General features: G+C 30.9%; 1 protein-coding gene across 1 annotated transcript in view; it reads left to right on the top strand.

Annotated features, from left to right (window-relative positions):
* The first annotated feature begins 2,324 nt into the window (after positions 1 to 2,324).
* LOC148304209 (estradiol 17-beta-dehydrogenase 11-like) overlaps positions 2,325 to 23,876 on the top strand; it is a 66,138-nt gene continuing 44,586 nt past the window's right edge. Inside the window, exons 1-2 of the mRNA XM_088268580.1 lie at positions 2,325 to 2,562; positions 16,359 to 17,151. Coding sequence (XP_088124706.1) covers positions 16,860 to 17,151 — 292 coding nt within the window. The 5' untranslated portion in view covers positions 2,325 to 2,562; positions 16,359 to 16,859. The remainder of the gene's footprint in view (positions 2,563 to 16,358; positions 17,152 to 23,876) is intronic.

The following is a 23,876-nucleotide window of genomic DNA, read 5'->3' as shown; positions in this document are numbered from 1 at the left end:
ATTGATTATTAAAAACTCAAGATATAATAATAATTTCATCTCTAAAAAAGAATAACAATTATTTATAGACTGTTAATATGTTTCACCTGACTGTTTATTTTTTTACGAGCATCTTTTATGAATATTTTTATATATAAAGTAAAATGGGGTAAAATCTTTAAATTGACGTTAAATTTGAGTACAAAATAAGAAATAAATTTAAAAAAGCAGTACTCAAATAAAAATTCCTGGAATGATCATAATATATTGTGTTAAATTTTCCCAGTTAATTATTGTGTATTACAATGTATTTTACAATGTTGATGTTAATCAACTAATATACAATAGAAACCATTAATTTTAATAGGTATATTTTTCTATATTAACCTTTGTTAATAATAATAACGTTTTTAACAAACACTATTTTGATTGGTATGAATGATCTTACACATCATCATTATTTTTGAAATAAAGATAATAGCATCATTAAATCTACTTGATTCTATGTTTATTAATACATTGCAATGGTTTTGGGTCGATCCTGATTGTGAAACTTAATATTTTTAACGAATTCTGTAATAATTGTAATAATAATAATAATAATAAAACCCTTATCCGCACCCCAATGGTGCATAGGGCACTGCTTCATATGAACACAGTGTTATCTTGATCGTTTACACACGAAGGAAAGGTGATCAGCCCTCCGCTTCAGGTACCAGTCCAGGGTAATATTGAATAAATATTACAGTGAAAAAATCACTTATATTTATTTGACCCCCCTGGGAATCGAACCCGGGACCTCCAGAACGGTAGCCGAGCGTGCTGACCATTACACTACAGAGGCGGATAATTGTAATACTCTTTTAATTATAAAAATCTTGACTGTTAACACTACCTTATTCAAGGCACAGAAGTATAATACTTTTATTTATTGTGTATTACTTGTTAGGGTATTTTGAGACTCGAATCGCTGTGTACTGATATTTAAAATACTATTTCAATTCAATTCCTTTTCCATAATTATTTTAGGGAGCGACTTTATAAACAATTGCTAAGGAGATAGATAAATCTCTATATTATCTAGGTGCTCTACTGGTCGAGTAAAAAACAGTGAAATATATTTTCTTTTCGGTATCACCATTTTCAATTACTCTATATACATATAAATTTAATACTTTTATAATATTTGTCTATACATTTTTATTATGTTGTACTATATTACAATACAGGCCCCGTGGCGTAGTCGGTAGACGCTTGACTGCGAAACTGGCGTTGCGGGTTCAATTCCCGCCAATTGCAAAATGAATTAAAGAAAGAATTATTTTCAATTGGTCTGGGTGCTAGTAATATATTTTTCACATATACCTTTCCTTTCCTAACCACGTATCCTACCTGCAGACAAGCTTCTTAAATAGAAACTTGTGAAACTTATTTTAATAATAACTGAACTTTTAAAAGCCTTTAGACGTAAGTATGAAAAAACAATCTTCTTTATAAAAAAATATATCATATTTGTATTTAGTATGATTTTGTACAAGATAATTGGAGATGATGAAAAATAAAAGTTTCATATGAACATATGTGATTTTTTTCTCAAAAACAAATGTGAGAAAAGTACGTAGTTATTTTTATGCACAATTCACTCCATAGAATATATTAATTTTGAAATTGAAAGCGGTCAGATTAGGAGTCAAAATAATGAGCAGGTATGTATGAACAGATCCATGAACGTGAAAGAGGCGAAGACTGTTGAAGAGTGGTGTGGCCCTCTATTCTCTTTTCCTACCCCTGCGGGAAGCGGTGTGATGGTTAGTTAGTTAAATGTATTAAAAACATCTTGTCAATCCTATGTTACTGTACTCTAAAAAGATTTCAAATTCAGCACTTTTATATTCAAATTAACTTCATACCTGATATATTTCAAGTATTTTTATCAATAATATAAAAAAGTAATATAACAGGCAAGATATCAAACGAAAAAAAACACTGTTATTTTACTCGACCAATAGAGTAGGTACCTACATGATATATAGATTTATCTATGCCCTTAGCAGCCGATTATAGGGTCGCCCCCCAAAATGTGCATCAAGTAGGCAAGCACTTGTGGTTCTACTGAAGTAGGTACCTGCCTAGCATCGGATGCTAGTATAGGAATGACTGACGCGCGGGACCGCGATGCCTGGAAACGATTACATTTCTATAATCGCCGGTCGTTCGCAGGCACAAAACGGAAAATGTATTAACAGAAAAGAGCACGTTTTTTCTTTTATTCAATTCATTTGGCGGTCGCAAAGAATCTCCGTGATTTTCGTTTTAATATCAAGAGGGGGGAGGACTTCGCTGCTGTCAGTCGGTTTCGATCTGTCGTTGCGGCTGCGCGTAAGCAAGGAATCAGTCGCGCGTGCGCAAAAATTGACCGATCACGGTGACATTTTCCCGCACATTTTCTGTTTTCCCGCCGATTATTAAAATCACAAGTGAGAATTTTAACAATCGTAAAAATAAGCACGTAATTCGTTTTAAAACGACTGTTTTGTGCTGCGCTTGGAATTTTATTAGTTTCCGTGTAAGGTGCCTATGCAGGTATGTTTATTAATTATATTTCTTTTTTATTTATGTTTATGAAACGTGATGTTAAAACCAAAATATAATTACTTAATTTGCACAATATTCAGGATACAGAACGTCTGAATAATCACTAAAAATTATATTATATCAACATAACACATTTCTAACAATATTGGTCGCTTTTTTGACCTTCATCCCCAACCAATGTTGCATAGGGTACTGCTTGAATTGATTAAGTTTCAACTTAATCTTTAAATTATCGGGTTGTGGTCCCGTGGTGTCGCGGACTCTTAAGTCAGAGATTCTCGGTTCGGACCCACTGTACCACAATTTGATACCTATTTCTAATAATGAGCCGCTTAGGCTCAGAGAAATAGTATAGAATTTAAATATTTGTGTAAATAATAAAAACACTCTCTTTTAAAAATAAAAAAATCGACCGGACAATGTCTGGATTTAATACTCCAGTACCATTCGCCCAATGCAAAACCTCGGCAATGATTTCGCGGACCATACCGATATCTTTAATATACTTAAAAAGAGATCATTATTTTGTAAACAATTATTACATGTATTTTATTTAGTAAGCACAAATTGGCTACAGTCGGAAATAAAGAAAAAAATGAAAGCAAAGGTACCAATGCTAAATAATATTAAGAGAAAAGATAAAAAAGAGAAAAAATAGGTATTAGATAGATTTTTTTCACGACTCGTCAAAAGGCTTAATTTTTTTCCATTCCTTCAGCAAGCTTTCACCTACTGAGTTATAAATAGTAAGAGTGCATTCAATAATGAATACACACAGTATTTCATATTCATGATCATTAAAATATAAAGACATTGATTGCAGTAATAACATTTCCCGGTAGTGAGATTCAAATATACGTCGGTTGCAAAAATACTCAAGATGTCAAGAACAGCTTCATCATTGCATCTCAACTAATAATTGATTCTTTTTAAGAAGAGGGTCACTTACGTAAGTGCATATATATGTATATACATATATATATATACACACACACATATATATATATATATATATATATATATATATATATATATATATATATATATATATATATATATATATATATATATATATAAAGTTCGAAACAGTTCAATGTTCATCTAAAAATTTTTGTCACTATATCACCGAAACATTATTTCTTATAAATACGTGATAAGATATTTTGATGTCGTTTGGTAATTAAAATACTGTTCCTGTTGTATGTTGAAAAGTGTGTAAAAACATATGTTGAAAAGTGAAACGAGTGTTTTAATAATTATTTTACGGCCTTTTCATTACTTGTTGCGATATTGTACACACTTATCTAAGTGAGGATTCACGCTTTTTCAAAGACTTTCGAATTCAATCAACGTATATGCAAATTTTTAATAGTTTATTTATGTGAATACTTTGTAATATATCGACAGCAATATTAATACAATAATTTTTATATCGTATTATTATTTTTTTACATCGCAACAAAAAATTGAAAAGAATCAAGTGATCAATTTACACACGTGTAACATTCACAAATTCTACCTAGAGACCTAAACATAGATGTCTCTAGTGAACTCGCCCATACTGTGTTATGAGTATGATCAATATATCTAGAAGTTTCAAGAATTTGAGTAATGTGGTTAAGGGTAGAATTGGTGAATGTTACATGTGTGTGACAAGATCACTTAAACCAGACTATGAAGACCGTAAGCCCTGTAAATGCCCAGACTTCCATATTCTTCTTCATCTATGTTGAGATGTCAAAAAATAATACGATTTATCGTATTCACCTCTAGGCTCCAGGTCTTAGAGCCATAAAGCAGTACGGACCACACATACTCGTAGCATTTCATGAGTCTCTATTGAAGTTAACATTATAAAACATAACTTTTGAATGGAGACAATCAGATTTGTAAACAAGTATTTGGATACACTTGCATGTTGTAAAAATATCATTCTTTTGTTTATTAATTTAATATTGCGTTCACATTTTATTCAAATAACATTTTGAAATTATAATTCTCATGTAATTTTACAAAATAGAATCAGTTTTAATATAATGTAATAAGTTGTACTAATTATCGTTTCTTGGTACATATTACATTTCCAAGGCATAATAGCGACTTATAATGATTTGATTTGTGGCTTCAATAATGGATTTAATTAGTGTTTTTGCTTAACACTAAGCGAATTATTAAAACGAGCTTAATGAGTGATTTTTCACATTAAGAAATAGAAAAAACACAAGGCAAATAGCCGCAAGTTAAAAACAGTAGTTTGAGATAAACGAGTTTAAATTTAACTTAAGATTATGCTTTTTGCCAAAACTTATATCAAATTAATACAATTTTGCGGCTATTTGAATAATGAATATCTCGGTAAAGGAAAGAGATAGAGCAAAATCTGTGATTGTATATGATAGAGGCTAGTTATAAGAATGCTTTGAGCCGTGTTACGCTAAACAGACGCAACTGAGTTGAGTTACGGCTAGTTGCCTTTACACATGAGTTTAATGCGTTGTTTGCGTCAGCTGTTTAGCTTCTTCTTCGTCTTCTTCTTCTTTTTAATGGCTTTTCACCCATCTTGGGTGTTACAGCTGTTTAGCTGTTATTTTTTTCCACGTGTCGCATGATGGTTATCAATGTTTCATGTGTTGAGAGATTACAAAATAAATTTATGATAAAAATATTTTTTATATTATTTTTTGACATTTCAACATAGATGAAGAAGAATATGGAAGTCTGTGCATTTACGGGGCTAACGGCCGTCATAGGCTGGTTTAAGTGATCTTTTTACACACGTGTAACATACACCAATTCTACCCATGATTGGAGATAATCCAGATTTGTGAACAAGTATTTGGACACACTCAAAATGTTGTAGATGAAACTATTATTCAAATTATTTTTTAAGGAATAAACTAATTTCTTTTCTCGATATGTCCTTGCAATAATCCATCTTTAAAAAAATAAAATTATTTCAAATACACAAAAGGCTCACCGTGTGTAAAGTAACGTAATTTTGAACCAAATATTAGAATCATAAACATTTTTACTACAAGCAAGTACTCGTGAATAATCCTTTTTAAACTTTTTAAAACTAATGAATAATTATTTGTTTTTAAGTACATGGAGCTAAGAGTGACGGTATTTTTCTAGAAAATTACTATTTTTAATAGATTATGATAGGTTACAGGGAGTGAAGATTGGCCTATACTCTTATTTGTGTTTATTTATTTATTTATTAATATATTTCATCATACACATATTTAAAATAATGTATCTTCACTAAGTGTTCCCGTGCCGAGGTCACTTTTAACAGAATCACAGAATACTTTTGTACAAATCCGTTATTAGTATTAGTTACGTGTGTTGTGTCATGTATCAACTCCATGATTTTCGTGATCACTAAACTCATAATCACGAAATAATAACTGCCAAGGAAAATATTGGTCTTTTCAGTTTTTTAAATGCGCAAATTTGTTTGATAAATGTATTCGAATAGGAAAATATGCATCACATGAAATGGAATGATCTCGTGACTTCTCGTGAAATAGGAACCAAAAAAACTTCGTTTGCGTCTAATATAAAAGAAAAATATGCATTTATAATCCTGGACCAAATAACAGAACGAAAATAACGTTATATATATTGATAAATATTGTTTTTTTCTTCTTCTAATAAATTATATCTATGGTATGATGAACATAACCACGTGTCGTGCTTATAAATACGCCCGAGTGAAAATTGCTCAATAACTGACCGAAAGGTCAAATTCTTTGAATCTTATTATTCTAGGCTGAAGAAGAAATATTAACATATTAGGAAACTCGGTAAAATTTACAGACTACGAGTTGGGCGTTTAATAAATTATTTACTATATATAAATTATAAACTGTTACTTAGCAAAAATAAAAATAATTAATTAAATGATATAATAAATTGACATTTAAAACCAGCTGTCACAATAGCTCCTATAATAACTCATAAAAGTATGTGCCTATTTTTCTTGAAACTATTTGTAATTGCATATTTCATTTAACCGATGTGGCTCTTTTATTTTATGGATTTGTGAAACTGGCAGGCAACTTCAATAAAATCGACCACATTTAAATCAATATTTGATGCACTAACTCCGTGATTAACGAATAAATTTTTAAAAAATCCTATGAGTACTTTATTATATTATCAGCTTGTCACTGAAGACTAAATAATTAGTAAGTCTTAAGGACTAAGCTGATTTCTTCACTGATCGATATTATCACTGCGTTAATATATTGTGATTAAAAAAAAAGACATAGTTTTAAAGTATAAAAAATGTTTAGTTAAAAATAAAAAAATACAACATTCGCTGTATGCAAAATAACATTAAGAAAAAATACATCTGCAATTTGCATCTCTATATAGATAACTGCATGCTTTTTATCTCTATAAACGAGAAAATTAGTGCATGCTTTACACAAATTACTTTTATTGTAGTGAGAAAATTGGTTAATTTAAAAAAAATTGACTAATTAGCTCACATCCTTTTTATTTGCCATTTTATCACAGGGAAATATTTTTTTTTCTTAATAAAGGAAATACACACAAACAAGCTTCTTTGACATCTCAACATAAATGAAGAATAATATGAAAGTCTGGGAGTTCACCGTATTCTTCTTCATCCATGTTTAGATAGATGAGTCTAAAATGAAAAAAATAACTCCTAAGAGGAGAAACCCAGATTTGTGAATGAGTATTTGGACACCAATCAAAGCCTATTCTACATACTTGCTCACGATCAGTTCATAAACTTACTTGTCAATAGTCTTTGCAAGTCTCCATAAAACTATCCAGCGCCTAAATATTAGGATAATACTGTTAAAATATCAGTTTTCTAGACACCAAGAATCGCTTTATTCAAACAGTTATAAGTTAATTCTTTGTATATTAAAAGCATTGATAACTTTGTGGTATTGTAACAAAACAGTCTCCTTACCATCCATTTTACACATTGTGTAAAACCACTTTTATGAACCGTTATTCGTGACAAATAAGTGTTTATAAAAGTGCTATTACACAAAGTGAACAATGGATGAGGAGAGTTATTAGTTATTGGGCTGTAGATTTTAGTTTTTACTGCGTCGGTGTCGGACATTATTCTTCGTCGGTCTCACCAAAAATTTTGTTTTGAATGGTCGCCAAAGAGTGCAGCATCATCGGAATAATAATTTTGTTGCGACGCTACCGGTTCAAGGCGAAGTGGGACCAACACAGAATACATACCATACATAGTATATTGGCCGACCCGTGACTTTTACTTCTCCACGTGGTAAAAAAGGTCATTTGTTTATTAAAAATGAAAGTCAATGTTATGCGCGTAGTTGTACAAGTACTCGCATATGTGGTACATGCCGTCCACGGATTACACCAGAGTAAAATCGTAACATTTTTAGATTGCCATTTTTAATTCTTGTTATGGTTCGGTGAATGTTTGACGATAGCAATGACCTATATTAAATCCAATTATCATACTATACATATACCTGCATATGTACATGTATCTAATATTATTCAAATCTAAAATCAGCCGCATTAAAATAAAAATTACGAATTAATACGGCTTAGTACGGCTTATTTTTTATTTAAACATCGTAAGATACGTACATGCTGTGAACACCCAGATTTAAAAACAAGTATTTGGAACACACTCAAAATGTTACGAATAAAATAATAGCTCATATTATAAGCCGGAAAAAATATTCTTTTCAGGCTGTAAAATAATGTAAAATAAGGTTAGGATCAGGTTAGGGTCTTCCATACATCTAAATAAAAGAGTCTCTGCTAAATAAAAGCTTTCTCAATCCAACCATAGATGGCTCTAGTTACTCATATGTAAAGCTCAAATGTCATGAGATTTACGATATATGTAGAAGTTCCAAAAATTGAGTTATGTGGTTGTCAATTATGCTAAGAATAGTGAATGTTGCACGTGAGTAAAGTCATATCTTAACAAGCTTGTGACGGGTCGTAAGCCCTGTAAATACCTAAACTTCCATATTCTTATTCATGTCAAAATGTAAAAAAGCTCCTTAGTAGAGAAACACAAATTTGTAAATTATATTTCATACATGTTCGGTGATTACCATTTTCAGTATAATGTTGAAAACGGGCTTTTGCCCGTTTTCAAGAGATATTGTCTATTGCGATAATGTTGTAACCCCGAAAATCTGAATTTAGGCTAAGAATAAGTCTCTTCCCTGATATAAGTCAAATTTTCTGTGGTAACATTAACACTGTATTTCTCATATATTATCCTTGTTTTATGATTCCTTTCAGCCGACTGAATCGAGATATAATAATTTCTTAATTATTTTTATATTATTTTTCAAATATTCAATACATAATAATATTTTAAATTACTTAATTTTTTGTGATATTTCTCCTTGCATAAAATATAAACAAGCGTTTATCTATCTGTCCATACACGTGTGTATATTTATATGTTCAAGTGAAATTAGGTTTTCTTCACATCTTACAAAATTGGAAATGGGTGAATTACTAGAGAAAATTATATTTATCACGTACTTAAATCGTACGTGGTTTCTCTTATTAGGAATATAATATGCATAAATTTTATATATACGTGTAATATAAAATTTATCGATGGAAAATCGATTATCTATTTGCTTTTCTATTAAATCCTTTCTGTTAATTTGTCAGTTTTTTAAAATTTTCAATATTTTTGTTGCAAATATTGTTTAATCAGTAATTAAAATATATTTTAATTGTTTAAATCGCGTTATTAGATACTTTTTTTCAAATAATACTTTTGAAAATTGAAATACTTCGAAAAATTGCTGAAAAGTGACCAGACTTCCATATTCTTCTTCATCTTTGATGAGATGTCAAAAAAAATATGAAAATAACTCCTGTAATTGGAGATAATCCAGATTTTGTGAACAAGTATTTGGACACACTCAAAATGTTGTAAATAAATTGTTTGGTCAAATTGTGAGCTTAAATAATAAAAATGAAAATGGTATTTTCTGGCGTTTCTCATGTGTGTGATTATAATCCAGGATTCGGACCTCACATACTAATATAAGAGTTTCTGCTTAGTAAAAAGCTTCTTTGCATCTCACCAATAGATGTTCTGGTGAAGTTCTAGTGATTCAAGAACAAGGTTTATAAATTGGTTCATATATACAGAACTTCCAAGAATTTGAGTAGTGTGGTTGTCAATAATGGGTAGAATTGGTGAATGTTACACGTGTGTAAAGTGATCACTTAAACCAGCCTATGACGGTCGTCAGCCCCGTAAATGCCCAGACTTCCATATTCTTTTTCATCTTTGATGAGATGTCAAAAAATAATATGAAAAAACAGTATTGAATTATTTGTGTGAAAAAGAACAACACTAGGGTTGGCGAAACACATTTTCGAGTATTTAACCATTATTGTTTTTTTTTAAATCATGAATATTTTGTGATTTGTATGAATGTATTGTGTGTATGAATATATATATATATACACACATAATACATACATTCCCAAGAATTTTAATAACTTAATATTTTTTCTTCCACCCTTTCTCTACATCTAGTGGTTCTAGGCAACTGCAATGGTATTAATACTTTCTTGATTGTTAAAGGAAAAGAGGCCATTCAAATGTGGACCTGTTGCAGGATGTTGCATACATCGCTCACTTCTTTCAACAACGTCATATATAAATAAAAAAACTTGATTTTTCAGGAGATCTTTGTTTATGTTTAAAAAATATAATAAAATGTATTAAAAATAAATATCAAGCCACTTACTGAACTTTTTACTTTGCAACAGTTCTTTTTAGGTAAAACCTGACTGTTTTTTCTCCATTTGAAAAATATTTAGTTTATAAAAAAAACACTTAATACCTTTTCTTCAAAATGCAAAAACAACATTTTCTGCCTTGTAGCGGGTAAATATTAAAAATATGCTGCTTTTGCTGGGATATACTACATTTTCTGGGCATTCCGAAAACATGCACAATTGAAAAATCGTCCATTTTTATTAAATGACGTTGTTTTAAGGAGTGAGCGATATGTTGCCTTGGAAGCAGAGGCATGCATTTCAAATAGGCAGAAAAGCAGTGCCTTCTCTGGATTACTCGCGTTTCATATAGAAACACGACCAGTGCCTACTATGCCTTATCCTTACCCAACCCTGCTGCTTACTCTGATTAAAAACTCTATGCACGCCACTGTTTGGAAAAGCCCAACGACAAATTAAAATTCTGATTATTATTATTTTATAACTGAATAAGTTACATAAGAATTGGACTGTAATTATTATACTTTATTAAAAATAAGCATGTGTCCTACTAACTCATGGTTGATATATTTTCTGTAGAGGTCATTATGAGAATAAAAATTAGCAATACCAATTTGAATGTTCTCTTTATTTTTTTAAGTCGCTACTGTAAGCCGATAAAATATTTTTACGACTAATTCCATATATTACTATCTCCATAAAGCTATCAACTCGATTTTGTAAATAACCTGATTTTATTAAGAAATGTAATCTATAAACAAGGTGTCAAAAGTAATTATATATTTTATTATTATATATTACGCTTTGAAAAAAAATCAAAACAGGTATATGCATTTATTAAAACATTAAAAGATTTAACAGTTCAGTCACTTTGTCGCAAAATCTATCCATTTTTTATTTAAGTTTTATTTTGTATATACCACTGTTTCATAAATTCTTAACCATTCAATGACTCAAGGACACAACTCTAAAATTTATAATTAGCTTCACATACGGTGTTCTAAAATGATGCGGAATGCATGGAAGCACGTGTCACAATAGATTTTAAGATATAGTAGTATACTATACTAAGTAAAACTGAAATAAAAAATAGAAGACTATTCATTGAGAAATCGTTCGGGTTGTATGCATATTATTTTTATTTAACAGATATTACTAACTGCAATTGACTTGAAATAATTTGAAATGTTTTTGTCCCATAACAAACATTTTATTTAAAATAAAATAAAATTCACAAATAAATCAAATTAATTGATATATTATGAAAATTCTAATGGTTCAATTTTATATATATATATATATATATATATATATATATATATATATATATATATATATATATATATATATATATATATATATATATATATATATATATATATATATATATATATATATATATATATAATATATATATATTTATATATATATATATATAAATATATATATGTATATATATATATATATATATATATATATATATATATATATATATATATATATATATATATATATATATATATATATAATATATATATATATATATATATATATATATATATATATATATATATATATATATATATATATATATATATATATATATATATATATATATATTTACATATATATATATATATATATATATATATATATATATATATATATATATATATATATATATACATATATATATATATATACAACCCCCAGTATTATTCTATTTTTTATGTTAAAATAATGGTATCCTTAGTAAGTACTGTGAAGCATTTGAAAAAATATTCGGTTAGATACATACATTCAAATAAGATATTCATAAGCTTACGTGTCGTAATAATAATTATATTTCAGGCAATACTTTTAATATTTTCAGATAAGAGACGTAATTATTGCTCTTAATAAAGTAGTAAGTTTAGTAGTATTTTGAATGGGTCGATTTTCGTTTTATTACAAATGGTAGATTTTCCTGTTGTTTCGAGTTATTTAATTCATACACGATGATAAACTTTCGATGTAGTAGAAGAAGTTTTTTTCGAGAAATGCTTTTTTTCTTGTTGTTGTAAATCATGGGTGAAATGGTCCATGTTGCACATTGTATAAGTCACTTAAATCAGCCAAGGACAGATTGTAATACATGTAAATGCCCAGACTTACATATTCCCGTTTCAATTGATGTCTTGAGATCTGTGTTGAGAAATCAATTAGTTAGGTATTAGATAGTTTTTAGATAGTTTTATCTGCCTCCGTAGTGTAATGGTCAGCGCGCTCGGCTACCGTACTGGAGGTCCCGAGGTCGATTCTCAAGTGGGGGTGAAAATAAATAATCGTGATTTTTAATATTACCCTGGACTAGTCCCTGAAGCGCCGGAGTGATATCCTTGCCATCACGTTAGTAAAGATCAGGATAACACTGTGTCAATACGATGCATAGCCCTATGCGTCATTGGGTGCGGATAAGGGTTAGGATGTTGAGATATTAACAAAAGTCTTCGATGAAATATCACTCACACCTTTCAACAACGTCATATATCAAAAATCTTAAATTTTCAGTTGTGCATGTTTTCGAATTGCCCAGAAAATGTACTATATCCCAGCAAAAGCGGCGTATTTATAACTTAATATTTAGCCGCTACAGGGCAAAAAGTGTTGTTTTTGCATTTTGAAGAAAAGGTATTTTCAGACTTCCATATTCTTCTTCATCTTTAATGAGATGTCAAAAAATAATATAAAAAATAATAACTAAGAAGGTAACCTATTGCGCTACGCGATGATGACGTATGAAGCACGCATCACCGTGTCGCAGAACTCGAGAGCATTCAGCGTTGTACCTGTGGCGAAAGTGCTTTAAAAAGGTCAATCGGTTTACAGGCGACCGTGAAAGTGTAATTCACTTCCAGCAAAAAGAGTTCATCTTTATTTTAGAAAGGAATCTTTGCCGAATGTACTCGGCGCTTCGGAGTCTTGTCGGTTCGGACGACACTTCTTTTAACCGGGATACAATAATTGTTTCTACATATTGCTGACTCCTTTCAACAACGTCATATATAAAAAAAAAACTTGATTTTTCAGGAGTTCGTTTTTAAAGTTTAAAAATATAATGACATGTATTAAAAATAAATATTAAACCACTTATTGAACTTTTTACTGTGCAACAGATCTTTTTATATAAAACCTGAATGTTTTTTCTCCATTTGAAAAATATTTAGTATATTTAAAACCATTATTAAAGGTGTGTTGAGATGGTTTGGACATGTAGAACGAATGAGTGAGATAAGAACGGTAAAACAAATTTATGAGGCGAATGTTAGCGGGAAAAGAAGCAGAGGAAGACCGAGAAAAACATGGCACGATCAGGTATGCCAAATACTTGAAAATGGTCAGGTTAGGAGTCGTAACAATCGGTGGGTATGTATGAGGAGATGCATGAACGTGGAAGAGGCGAAGAATGTTTGCAAGGACAGAGTGGTGTGGCGCTCTATTCTCTCTGCCTACCCCTGCGGGGAAGCGGCGTGATGGTTAGTTAGTTTTTTTTTTTTACATTTTCTTCAAAATGCAAAAACAACACTTTCTGCCCTGTAGCGGGTAAATATTAAGTTAAAAATATGCCTCTTTTGCTGAGATATATTACATTTTCTGGGTATTCCGAAAACATGCACAACTGAAAATTGACGATTTTTGATTTATGACGTTCTTGAAAGGAGTGAGCGATATGTAAATATATATATATATATATATATATATATATATATATATATATATATATATATATATATATATATATATATATATATATATATATATATATATATATATATATATATATATATATATATATATATATATATATATATATATATATATATATATATATATATATATATATATATATATATATATATATATACATATATATATATATATATATATATATATATATATATATATATATATATATATATATATATATATATATATATATAATATATATATATATATATATATATATATATATATATATATATATATATATATATATATATATATATATATATATATTTATATATATATATATATATATATATATAAATATATAAATATATATATATTTATAAACATATATATATATGTATATATATATATATATATATATATATATATATATATATATATATATATATATATATATATATATATATATATATATATATATAAATATATATATATATATATATATATATATATATATATATATATATATTTTTTTTTTTTAAATATTAGGGACTTCTAAGAAGTTTTTAAAAAAATACTCACAAAAGAGTGATGGTTTATTAAAAGAGAAGTTTCTAGATTATATGTACATTATGAAGGTAAATCCTACGTATTTAAATATTTATTGGATAATAATTATACGTAGTGAATAATTATTCGTAGGTCTCAATAGGGTATGATTCGCTTCCGATCTAAGCAGACTACCTTGTATTACATTATATGACATTGGCAGTCCACGTGATTTATCGAGACGTTTCCTAATTCCGAAGACTTGAACTAAACTTCCACCGGATACATGATAAAAGTACCTGTCCTACGATGCAATTCTGAATGCATTATTTATAATTGAATGTTTATATTTAAATGCTATTAAATAGATAGCCTCCCATATCCTATCATCTGGAAAAAAAAGATTTTTATTATATTTTAACATACACTAATGCTATAACACCTACCGCCTCACTGAAAAAATCTTGTCGACGGAAGAACGAATAGAAAGGGAGAAAACTATTTATTTTCCATTTCCTACACCTCCCTTTTATATCCTAGGACCTTTTTTACTCCCTAGAATTATTTTGCAGCACCTACTGGGGGTCAGTACCACCCTGTTAAAAACCCATTCAAAATACGGATTCAATCAAGGCGGATTTTAAACTGATTCTTAATTGGTTTATCAAAGAAAAAATAACAACATTGTTATATACTATGTATTCTGCATTTTACCCATCGGCCAATATTATTTAGAAGCTAAACGCTCTGCTGTTTAAAAACAGCTTTGATCGAAAAAAAAAACATCTTACTCAGTTAATTTTTTATAGTAGTCTTAAAGGATGGGATTCTGAATAGCTGTAATATGTGTAATAAATGTTAATTGATTGGTTAAGTGTAGTGAAAAAAAACTCTGATTGCACTGGTTAAAATGGAAATAGGTTTCCTACATTTTATGTATCAAATATATGTAATGCACCATATATACTAGGCTGTTTTTAAAAAAAAATATATTTGTACTTTAAATCGTTCAATTTGTAAGGTTACCTAACGATAGGCGGAAGTTATTTAATATTATAATAAATCTCTCACGTTTAAATATCAAATACTTTTAAGATAAAAAAGAAAGTCATTTTTGCTTTCTAAATGATACATTGAAGAAAAAAAACTTTATTCGGATATATGAATAATGTGAAAAACACTAACCGACCGGACGTCTTACGTTAAACGAGGATATTCGTATGTCAACTTATAGAATTCGGTAGGCCTAATTTTGACGAGCGACAGTAATGCGCGTCTTTTTTTACCGCATTTAGTGTTAACCTAACAATCGCACTTTATAAATGAAAGGTTTTACGCAGAAAAGATTCTTTGAAAGATAATTTCACCTGCATAATTAAACGTTTTAACTCCATTAGTTTTTAAACTCAAGGGATTGCGCTAGGAAGTATTATGTAATGCACAAAATATTAAAAATCATTGTAAATATGGGTTTTTAATCGTAGACAGAATGGTAATAATAAACATGTTTTAAATTGATTTAGTCCCTTGTCAGTGACAGGTCGTTAGCTCTTGAGATGCCCAGACTTTCATTTTCCCTTTTCAAAAAAGATTTTCATCTCTGTTGATATATCTCTAATGTCTTGAATTGTATTTTGGAGGCTTCAGCTAAGCGGCTTGATATTTTTTCTTATTTTATGCTATTTCATTGCAACGTGTGGCCATTTTCTTAATTATTAATTAATTTAATTATCTTTCAGGTTGCACGCGTTAAATAGAAGAAGTAGAAAACAATCGGAATCGTCTGAAGAAAACATCAGAATTACTTTACAGTTACATAAAACAATTCTACGAAGCGGTCGCTGCGAGTGCATAAAAACAATACGAAAGCATTCTAGTGAGAACAGTCTCCATCTTGTTTGATCTTGAAGTTTTTCCCTTTCGTCCCAGATTTGCAACCGACGCAGTCGTCCAACGAACAACAGACGGCTTAAATCCACGGGCAAGACACGATAATAAGTTCTTCATGCTAGGCTGAACAACCGACTCGCTCATTATCGACTTCAACACGTACTATCAATATTCGCCGATAGTAAAAACTTTCTAAATGCACCGTGAATGCCACGAGCAACATGAGATTTATCTATAATCGATAAATAACCGAGGATTTATCACAATTTAGCGTCAATGCGGGCTATATAAAAAATAACAAAAAATCGCGGGCTGTTGATCTAAAGATATATTTTTTACAAGCCGCGAAAATGGATTCCGCGAATGGAATGTCGAATGGGCACGTATGCGCCGAGCCACCCAAGAAGTGGCGTGCGAAGCGCAGTATGGCGGAAAAGCTTATGGACCTCGTGATGTTCGTAGTGGCCTGTGTGGGGTTCATAGTCCAGTCTCTCGTGTGGGTGGTGATCGGGCGTCCCAGCAAGGAGCTGCAGGGCGGCGTGGCGCTCGTCACGGGCGGAGGCAGCGGGCTCGGCCGCCTGCTGGCCCTCAGGCTGGCGAGGCTCAAGTGCACGGTAGTGCTGTGGGACATCAACAAAGATGGTGAGTCATTGTATATTACTTAACCCTTCACTGCATGACTTTTTTTTGCATGACTCCATGACTGCATTGACAGTTCGTCTTCGAGAGACAAGTGAAGTTATTATTTTGGCGTTCATAGCGCGTCTTTTGGCAAAATTATTAACTATATACGTGAATTATGAATGTATCTAATCAGTAACAACAAAAAATAATAATAAATAATAATAAAACCCTTATCCGCACCTCAATGGTGCATAGGGCACTGCGTCATAAAACGCAGTGTTATCTTGATCGTTTACACATGAAGGAAAGGTGATCAGCCCTCCGCTTCAGGAACCAGTCCAGGATAATATTGAATAAATATTACAGTGAAAAAATCACAAATATTTATTTGAACCCCCCTAGGAATCGAACCCGGGACCTCCAGAATGGTAGCCGAGCGTGCTGACCATTAAACTACGGAGGCAGACAACAACAAACAACAGCAAACAACAAAAAATGGTTGCTTATATTTTTAAAGAACCTTTTAACACTAACTATTGGGTATGTAACAAATTTGATACACTATGCAGTGAAGGGTTAATCTTTTCAAACTTTAACTTCCTCTTCTTTGCATTTGCCTTGTCAGGTCTCCCCCAACGTTAGCGATCACTATGCCAAAGGTTTCGCGGTCCTGCGCCGTCCGGAACAACAACTCCACCATTCTTATCCCGGTCCAGTCGCGAATGTTGCGAAGCCAAGATGTTTGTTTTCTGCCAGGTCCTCGGCATCCTTTTATCTATTCCATCACTATAATTTGCAGAATTTAGTATTTCTCCGCACAGAAATGTAATCTTCCGAACCTTGATATTCGACAAGAGTTCTCTGTGTGATCTAGCTCTTCTAAGAACTTGTTCGTTTCGCTCACTACTTTCAAGAACGTCATAAATCAAAAAACTTGATTTTTCAGGAGAACGTTTTTAAAGTTCAAACATAAAATACAATGTTTTAAAAATAAATATCAAGCCACTTATTTAGCTTTTTACTGTGCAACAGATCTTTTTAGGTAAAACCTGAATATTTTTTCTCCATTTGAAAAATATTTAGTAAATTAAAAAAAATAATTAAACAATACCTTTTCTTCAAAATGCAAAAATAATACTTTCTGCTCTGTAGCGGGTAAACATTAAGTTAAAAATATGCCTCTTTTGCTGGGATATGGTACATTTTTTGGGCATTACGAAAATATGCACAACTCAAAATTGACGATTTTTGATTTATGACGTTCTTGAAAGGAGTGAGCGATTTGTGACCGTTTCCACCCAGGGAATACGAAGCATTCTGCGGTGAAGCCACATTTCAAACGCTTCAATTCGATTCATCGTTTGTTTAATAATCCAGGATTCGGACCTCACATACTAATAAAAGAGTTTCTACTTAGTAAAAACCTTCTTTTTATCTCACTAATAGATGTTTCTAGTGAAGTTCTAGTGATTCAAGAATAATGTTTCATATAAAATATATAGAACTTCCAAAAATTTGAGTAGTGTGGTTGTCAATAATGGGTAGAATTGGTGAATGTTACACGTGTGTAAAGTGATCACTTAAATCAGCCTATGACGGTCGTCAGCCCCAGACTTCCATATTCTTCTTCATCTTTGATGAGATGTCAAAAAATAATACGATTTATCGTATTCACCTCTAGGCTCCAGGTCTTAGAGCCATAAAGCAGTACCGACCACACATACTCGTAGCATTTCATGAGTCTCTGTTGAAGTTTAAGGTTATGATTGTCATTGCAGAAGAGCACACTCATTTTATTGAAAACTACATACGTTTTTTTTAAACAAAGTCCTGTTATTTGAATTATATTTTTCTTGACATACATTCTAGAAGGCGATAATTGCATTACTATCAAACAAGTATAACTGACATTTCAAGACAAACGTGAATTTAGATTGAATGAACATTAAATTATTATATCTAAGGATATAATTCATGTTTAAGTTGAGAAATTGTGGCGTTAACCTTGAAATTTCACATCGCTAGAGTGTTCTGTCAGTAAGGTTTAATAAGGTTAACTAATAAATTAACAAACTTTTAAAATATTAATACCCAGAGAAAGATAATAATGTCTCTCAATTACGTATGCAGGTTTACTTTTTTCTCATTGCGATTTATAGTTTTATATTGTATTTTAGTCTCATTTAATTTTATTACGTTTATATTCAAATACCGGTTTCTTTTCATTTTTCCCCCAAGTATTTTTCACTAAAATTTATCGTCTGAAAAGTCTATGAATGGAATTGGTTTTACCCTTCAATAATGTCACTATGTAAAAATTCTCAAAATTCAGTTATAACATACTCTTGCTCAAATCGCTCACTCCTTTCAAGAACGTCATAAATAAAAAAAAACTTGATTTTTCAGGAGAACGTTTTTAAAGTTTAAAAATATAATACAATGTGTTAAAAATAAATATCAAGCCAGTTACTGAACTGTTTACTGTGCAAAAGATCTTTTTTGGTAAAACCTGAAGGTTTTTTCTCCATTTGAAAAATATTAGGTATATTTAAAAAAATTATTAAACAATACCTTTTCTTAAAAATCCAAAAACAACACTTCCTGCCCTGTAGCGGGTAAATACATAGTTAAAAATATGCCTCTTTTGCTGGGATATAGAATATTTTCTGGGCATTCCAAAAACACGCACAACTGAAATTGATTATTTTTGATTTATGACGTTCTTGAAAGGAGTGAGCGAAATATTATGGTTTAAGGTTTGAAATTATTTTCTTGGTTTGAAATCATAATTCAGAAATAATAAAATACTTATCCATGGCATGAGATGACTTTTTGCAGTATTCGCAGTATACTCATATCTATTAGCATTTATTTCGATTATATCGTTGCGTAACTTCATTTGTGTAGAGGAAACTTGGCGTATATATGACAAAAAATAAAGTAATTACACAATATAAATCCCACTTTCAATCGTCCAATGTTCCTGCATAATGTAGGTGTGATTTTGTATATTTTAAAATGCGTAGATGGATTAATTGCACATTTCAACTTGTTTGAATATTTGAATAATATTTGAATAATAATTCAATAGAGAGAGGGGATTCTCTTTATACGAATTCAATTTTACAAACGGGCACCTTTACTTAATTGTATAAAAAAAACTAAGTTTGTTCATGCACATAACTCTACTGCTTATTGGCTAAGCAGTTAGGAGATTGACCGAACGCCTATGCTCACCTTGACATAATCAAGACTCATGAAAATAAATTTAAAAAACATGTCGAATTGCTTAATATCATACGTACCGTAATAAAAGCAGTAAAATTTATGTCGGTATAAGAAATAACTACATTATAATGAAGTGATAGGTCTAGTAAAATACTACCATATCTTCACACTTATTTAGACTACATTTGACCTGTTGATGGAATGGTTATTCCGAAACCGGTGGTAATGAAGCAGTCCGCCTCCGTAGTGTAATGTTCAGCACGCTAGGCTAATTTCATTTTTCAGTCTAATATTTATTTAGTATGACCCTGGACTGGTACCTGAAGCGGAAGGCTGATCACCTTCCCTGAATGTGTATTTAACGATCAAGATAACACTACTTCTATACGATGCAGTACCCTATGCACCATTGGGTGCAGATAAAGGTTAGAAGAAGTTTTTAAATGGTATACACAAACGATGAATGATAAGGAGATCTCTTTGGTATTTTCATTCTGATCTTTGCAAATAAACGACGACCTCTGATGTTTATTAAGTTAATATAATAATAATGATTGGTCCTGTGCGATGTTGCAATGTTTGTAGGAGAAGATTGTGTACTTTCAGTTTTGTATGTATAATAATTCCATCCCAAAAAGTTAGCTGACCACAGTGACCATGAAACCGTGGTTTGACTAAATAGTTTTGTTGTACTGTAAGTACAGTACAGTAACAAAACGTGTGTCCACATATTCATAAAACATATATTTAATTTAGTATTATTTTTTGACATCTCATCAATGATAAAGAAGAATATGGAGGTCTGGGCATTTACGGGGCTGATGACCGTCATTGGCTGGTTTCAGTGATCACTTTACACACGTGTAACATTCACCAATTCTACCCATTATTGACAACCACACTACTCAAATCCTTGGAAGTTCTATATATATATATATATGAACCAATTTTGAAACATTGTTCTTGAATCACTAGAACTTCACTAGAGACATCTATTGGTGAGGTGAAAAGAAGCTTTTTATTGAGCAGAAACTCTTACATGTCAGGTCCGAATCCTGGATTATAATCACACAAGTGAGAAACGCCAGAAAAAACGACGATATTCTCCTGTATTGGAGATGATCCAGATTTTGTGAACCAGTATTTGGACACACTCAAAATGTTGTGAATTTAATTTAGCTGCTATTATTTAAAAATAATTAGACTATAACAAATGCGGAATATTTTTCTTGATGTACATACATATATACATATATATTTATTTATATCGTTTGTTGTAGTCTGAAGTAACGGTGACGAATTTAATTACTACCAAGATATAAAAACAATTTGTTAATATATTAAAGAACTTGAATTTATTGAATTCAGGTTCATGTTATGTGTTTATATAGAAATCCAGCGTTTGATTCTCCGAGAAAATTTTATATCAATAGGTGTGTTCTCTCTTTATGCATTTACCCGGACTAACTGATATACAACATAGTTTATATTGTATGTAGGTTATATAATTTACAAACTGTTAGGAAAATAATAAAGGTTTTATTTGAATGATTGTTTAACCATGCAAAGTATTTATATTCTCTTGAAAAACTAAATTGTAACTTAAATGTTTGACCTTGACTCATTTGGAAAACAAAAAATGCGACTGTTGTAAAACATGGATTACAATAAAATAATAAATCAATAATTGCGCTTTCAATAGTTCATTATTTCTGGGCAGACTTTTATGGCATTGTCGCATTGTTTTATAATGAACGAATGCGTTCCGATGATGTTTTGGACTTGCTGTGACAATACTTTAAATTATTTATTTTATTAGAATTCAAGGCACGCTCTCTTGCTTCCTACAATAATAACGTTAGCAGAGAATTGGTCACAGCTGTGATCATTTCTTGGTCACAATCACAATAAGCTTAAATTACGAGATTTATTTTGTAAGGTAAGTAATATTTTCTATCATAATTTTAATTCATTTCATTTATGCAAATGTATCATTACCGTTTATTGTGTATCGATTACCGTTTATTAATGCGTTGACATGATTTTCGAATAGATTTTATAGTGGCTAAATGTGATTTAGTCCGTCTAAACGTCCGCCAAGGTAGTGTAATGGTCAGCAAGCTCGGCTACCGTATTGGAGGCCCCGGATTCGATTTATTTTACAAATCCCTTTGTTATTCGTCTTCTTCTTTAGTTAGGACTGTGTCCTGTTATTCTCCGGTCCGCTCTGGGAGGTGGAAGACCACCTTCGTTCCCTTTATTCAAAGTGAAAAAATCATTTGGCTTAATATCCGTCGGCCAAGTGTCTAGTCACGGTCCATTTTATTGTTTGTTGAGTTATACCCGAAATAATTGGGTGTATTAGTTGTACATTTATATGTATCGTGTAAATGACGTATTGGAATCATAAATTACTGAAACGAGCACCTATTTAAAAATGAAATATTAGCACAATGATAACATAAATCCAAAATGAAGAGGAACACAAGGACAAAATAATGACATAATATTTGTAAAAACTCTTTGGAAGTTCGTTGAGCAACATCGCCTTCGTGTCGGCATGACGCAACTATCGTTCAACAAACTCTACGTCATAGACGAGTGTCCTTTTTGCAGTTAGTAATGTCATTATATTTATGGATTTACAGATAAAACCGTGTGTTACAATACGAGCAAACATTACAGTTACGGTTTGGAAATTGGACTATGGTAGAGTGGAACGTGAAAATTATCTTGGAAATATAATTTATATTTTAAGCACTAACTTTGTGATTTTCCATTTTGTAATTAAAATGTAACTTGGTTTTAAAATCACTATAAAACAAGGTTTCCTGTGAAACATGGCACCTTATGTACAAGGGCCCAGAGCAGCCGTGTACTAAGCTTTGAGAATATGTGTTTGCGGAGAATCTTAGGCGTGCGGTGGTTTGACTTTGTGAGGAATGAAGAGATAAGGCGTAGGACGCAGCAAATCTTGGTCACAACTGTCGTCAAGAAAAGGCGATTCAGTTGGCTTGGCCATGTACTTCGCATGCCTCCTGAGAGCCTTAATCAAGCTTGCCTCTTTTACAAGGCATCAGGTTCGCGCCGCCCAGGACGACCACTGCTGACAATTCATTGGCAGTTGTCGTCAGAACTTTGGGACGCGGATCTGACTTGGGAGGATGCAAGGGAGCTGGCAGCCGACAGAAAAGCCTGGAGACAGTTTGTGGACTCCATATGCTCCACCTAGGGAGCGGATATGGTTAATATATATATAATAATATAAAACAAGGTTACATTTTAAGTATATTTTAGAAATATTTCGGTTTTAATACGTAATTATTGAAAACTGTTTAATTTTTGTACGATTAATATATACCAATGAACTAATAGAGCGAAATGAAACAGACCCTAATCTTAAAGTAATATTTAATATCCTCATACCCAAAGAAATTCAACATTTAAAAAAAATATGGGTCATAAATAAATATATATATTTAGGAAAAAATCTTTGATTTCTTTTTACAATTAGT

The sequence above is a fragment of the Brachycentrus maculatus genome, unplaced genomic scaffold (assembly GCF_059751285.1).
Source record: "Brachycentrus maculatus isolate JH-2025_06_01 unplaced genomic scaffold, ASM5975128v1 h1tg000326l, whole genome shotgun sequence".
NCBI classification, from domain to species: domain Eukaryota; kingdom Metazoa; phylum Arthropoda; class Insecta; order Trichoptera; family Brachycentridae; genus Brachycentrus; species Brachycentrus maculatus.
The sequence above is the reverse complement of the archived record's forward strand: the minus strand, read 5'-3'. Positions and strand labels throughout refer to the sequence as shown.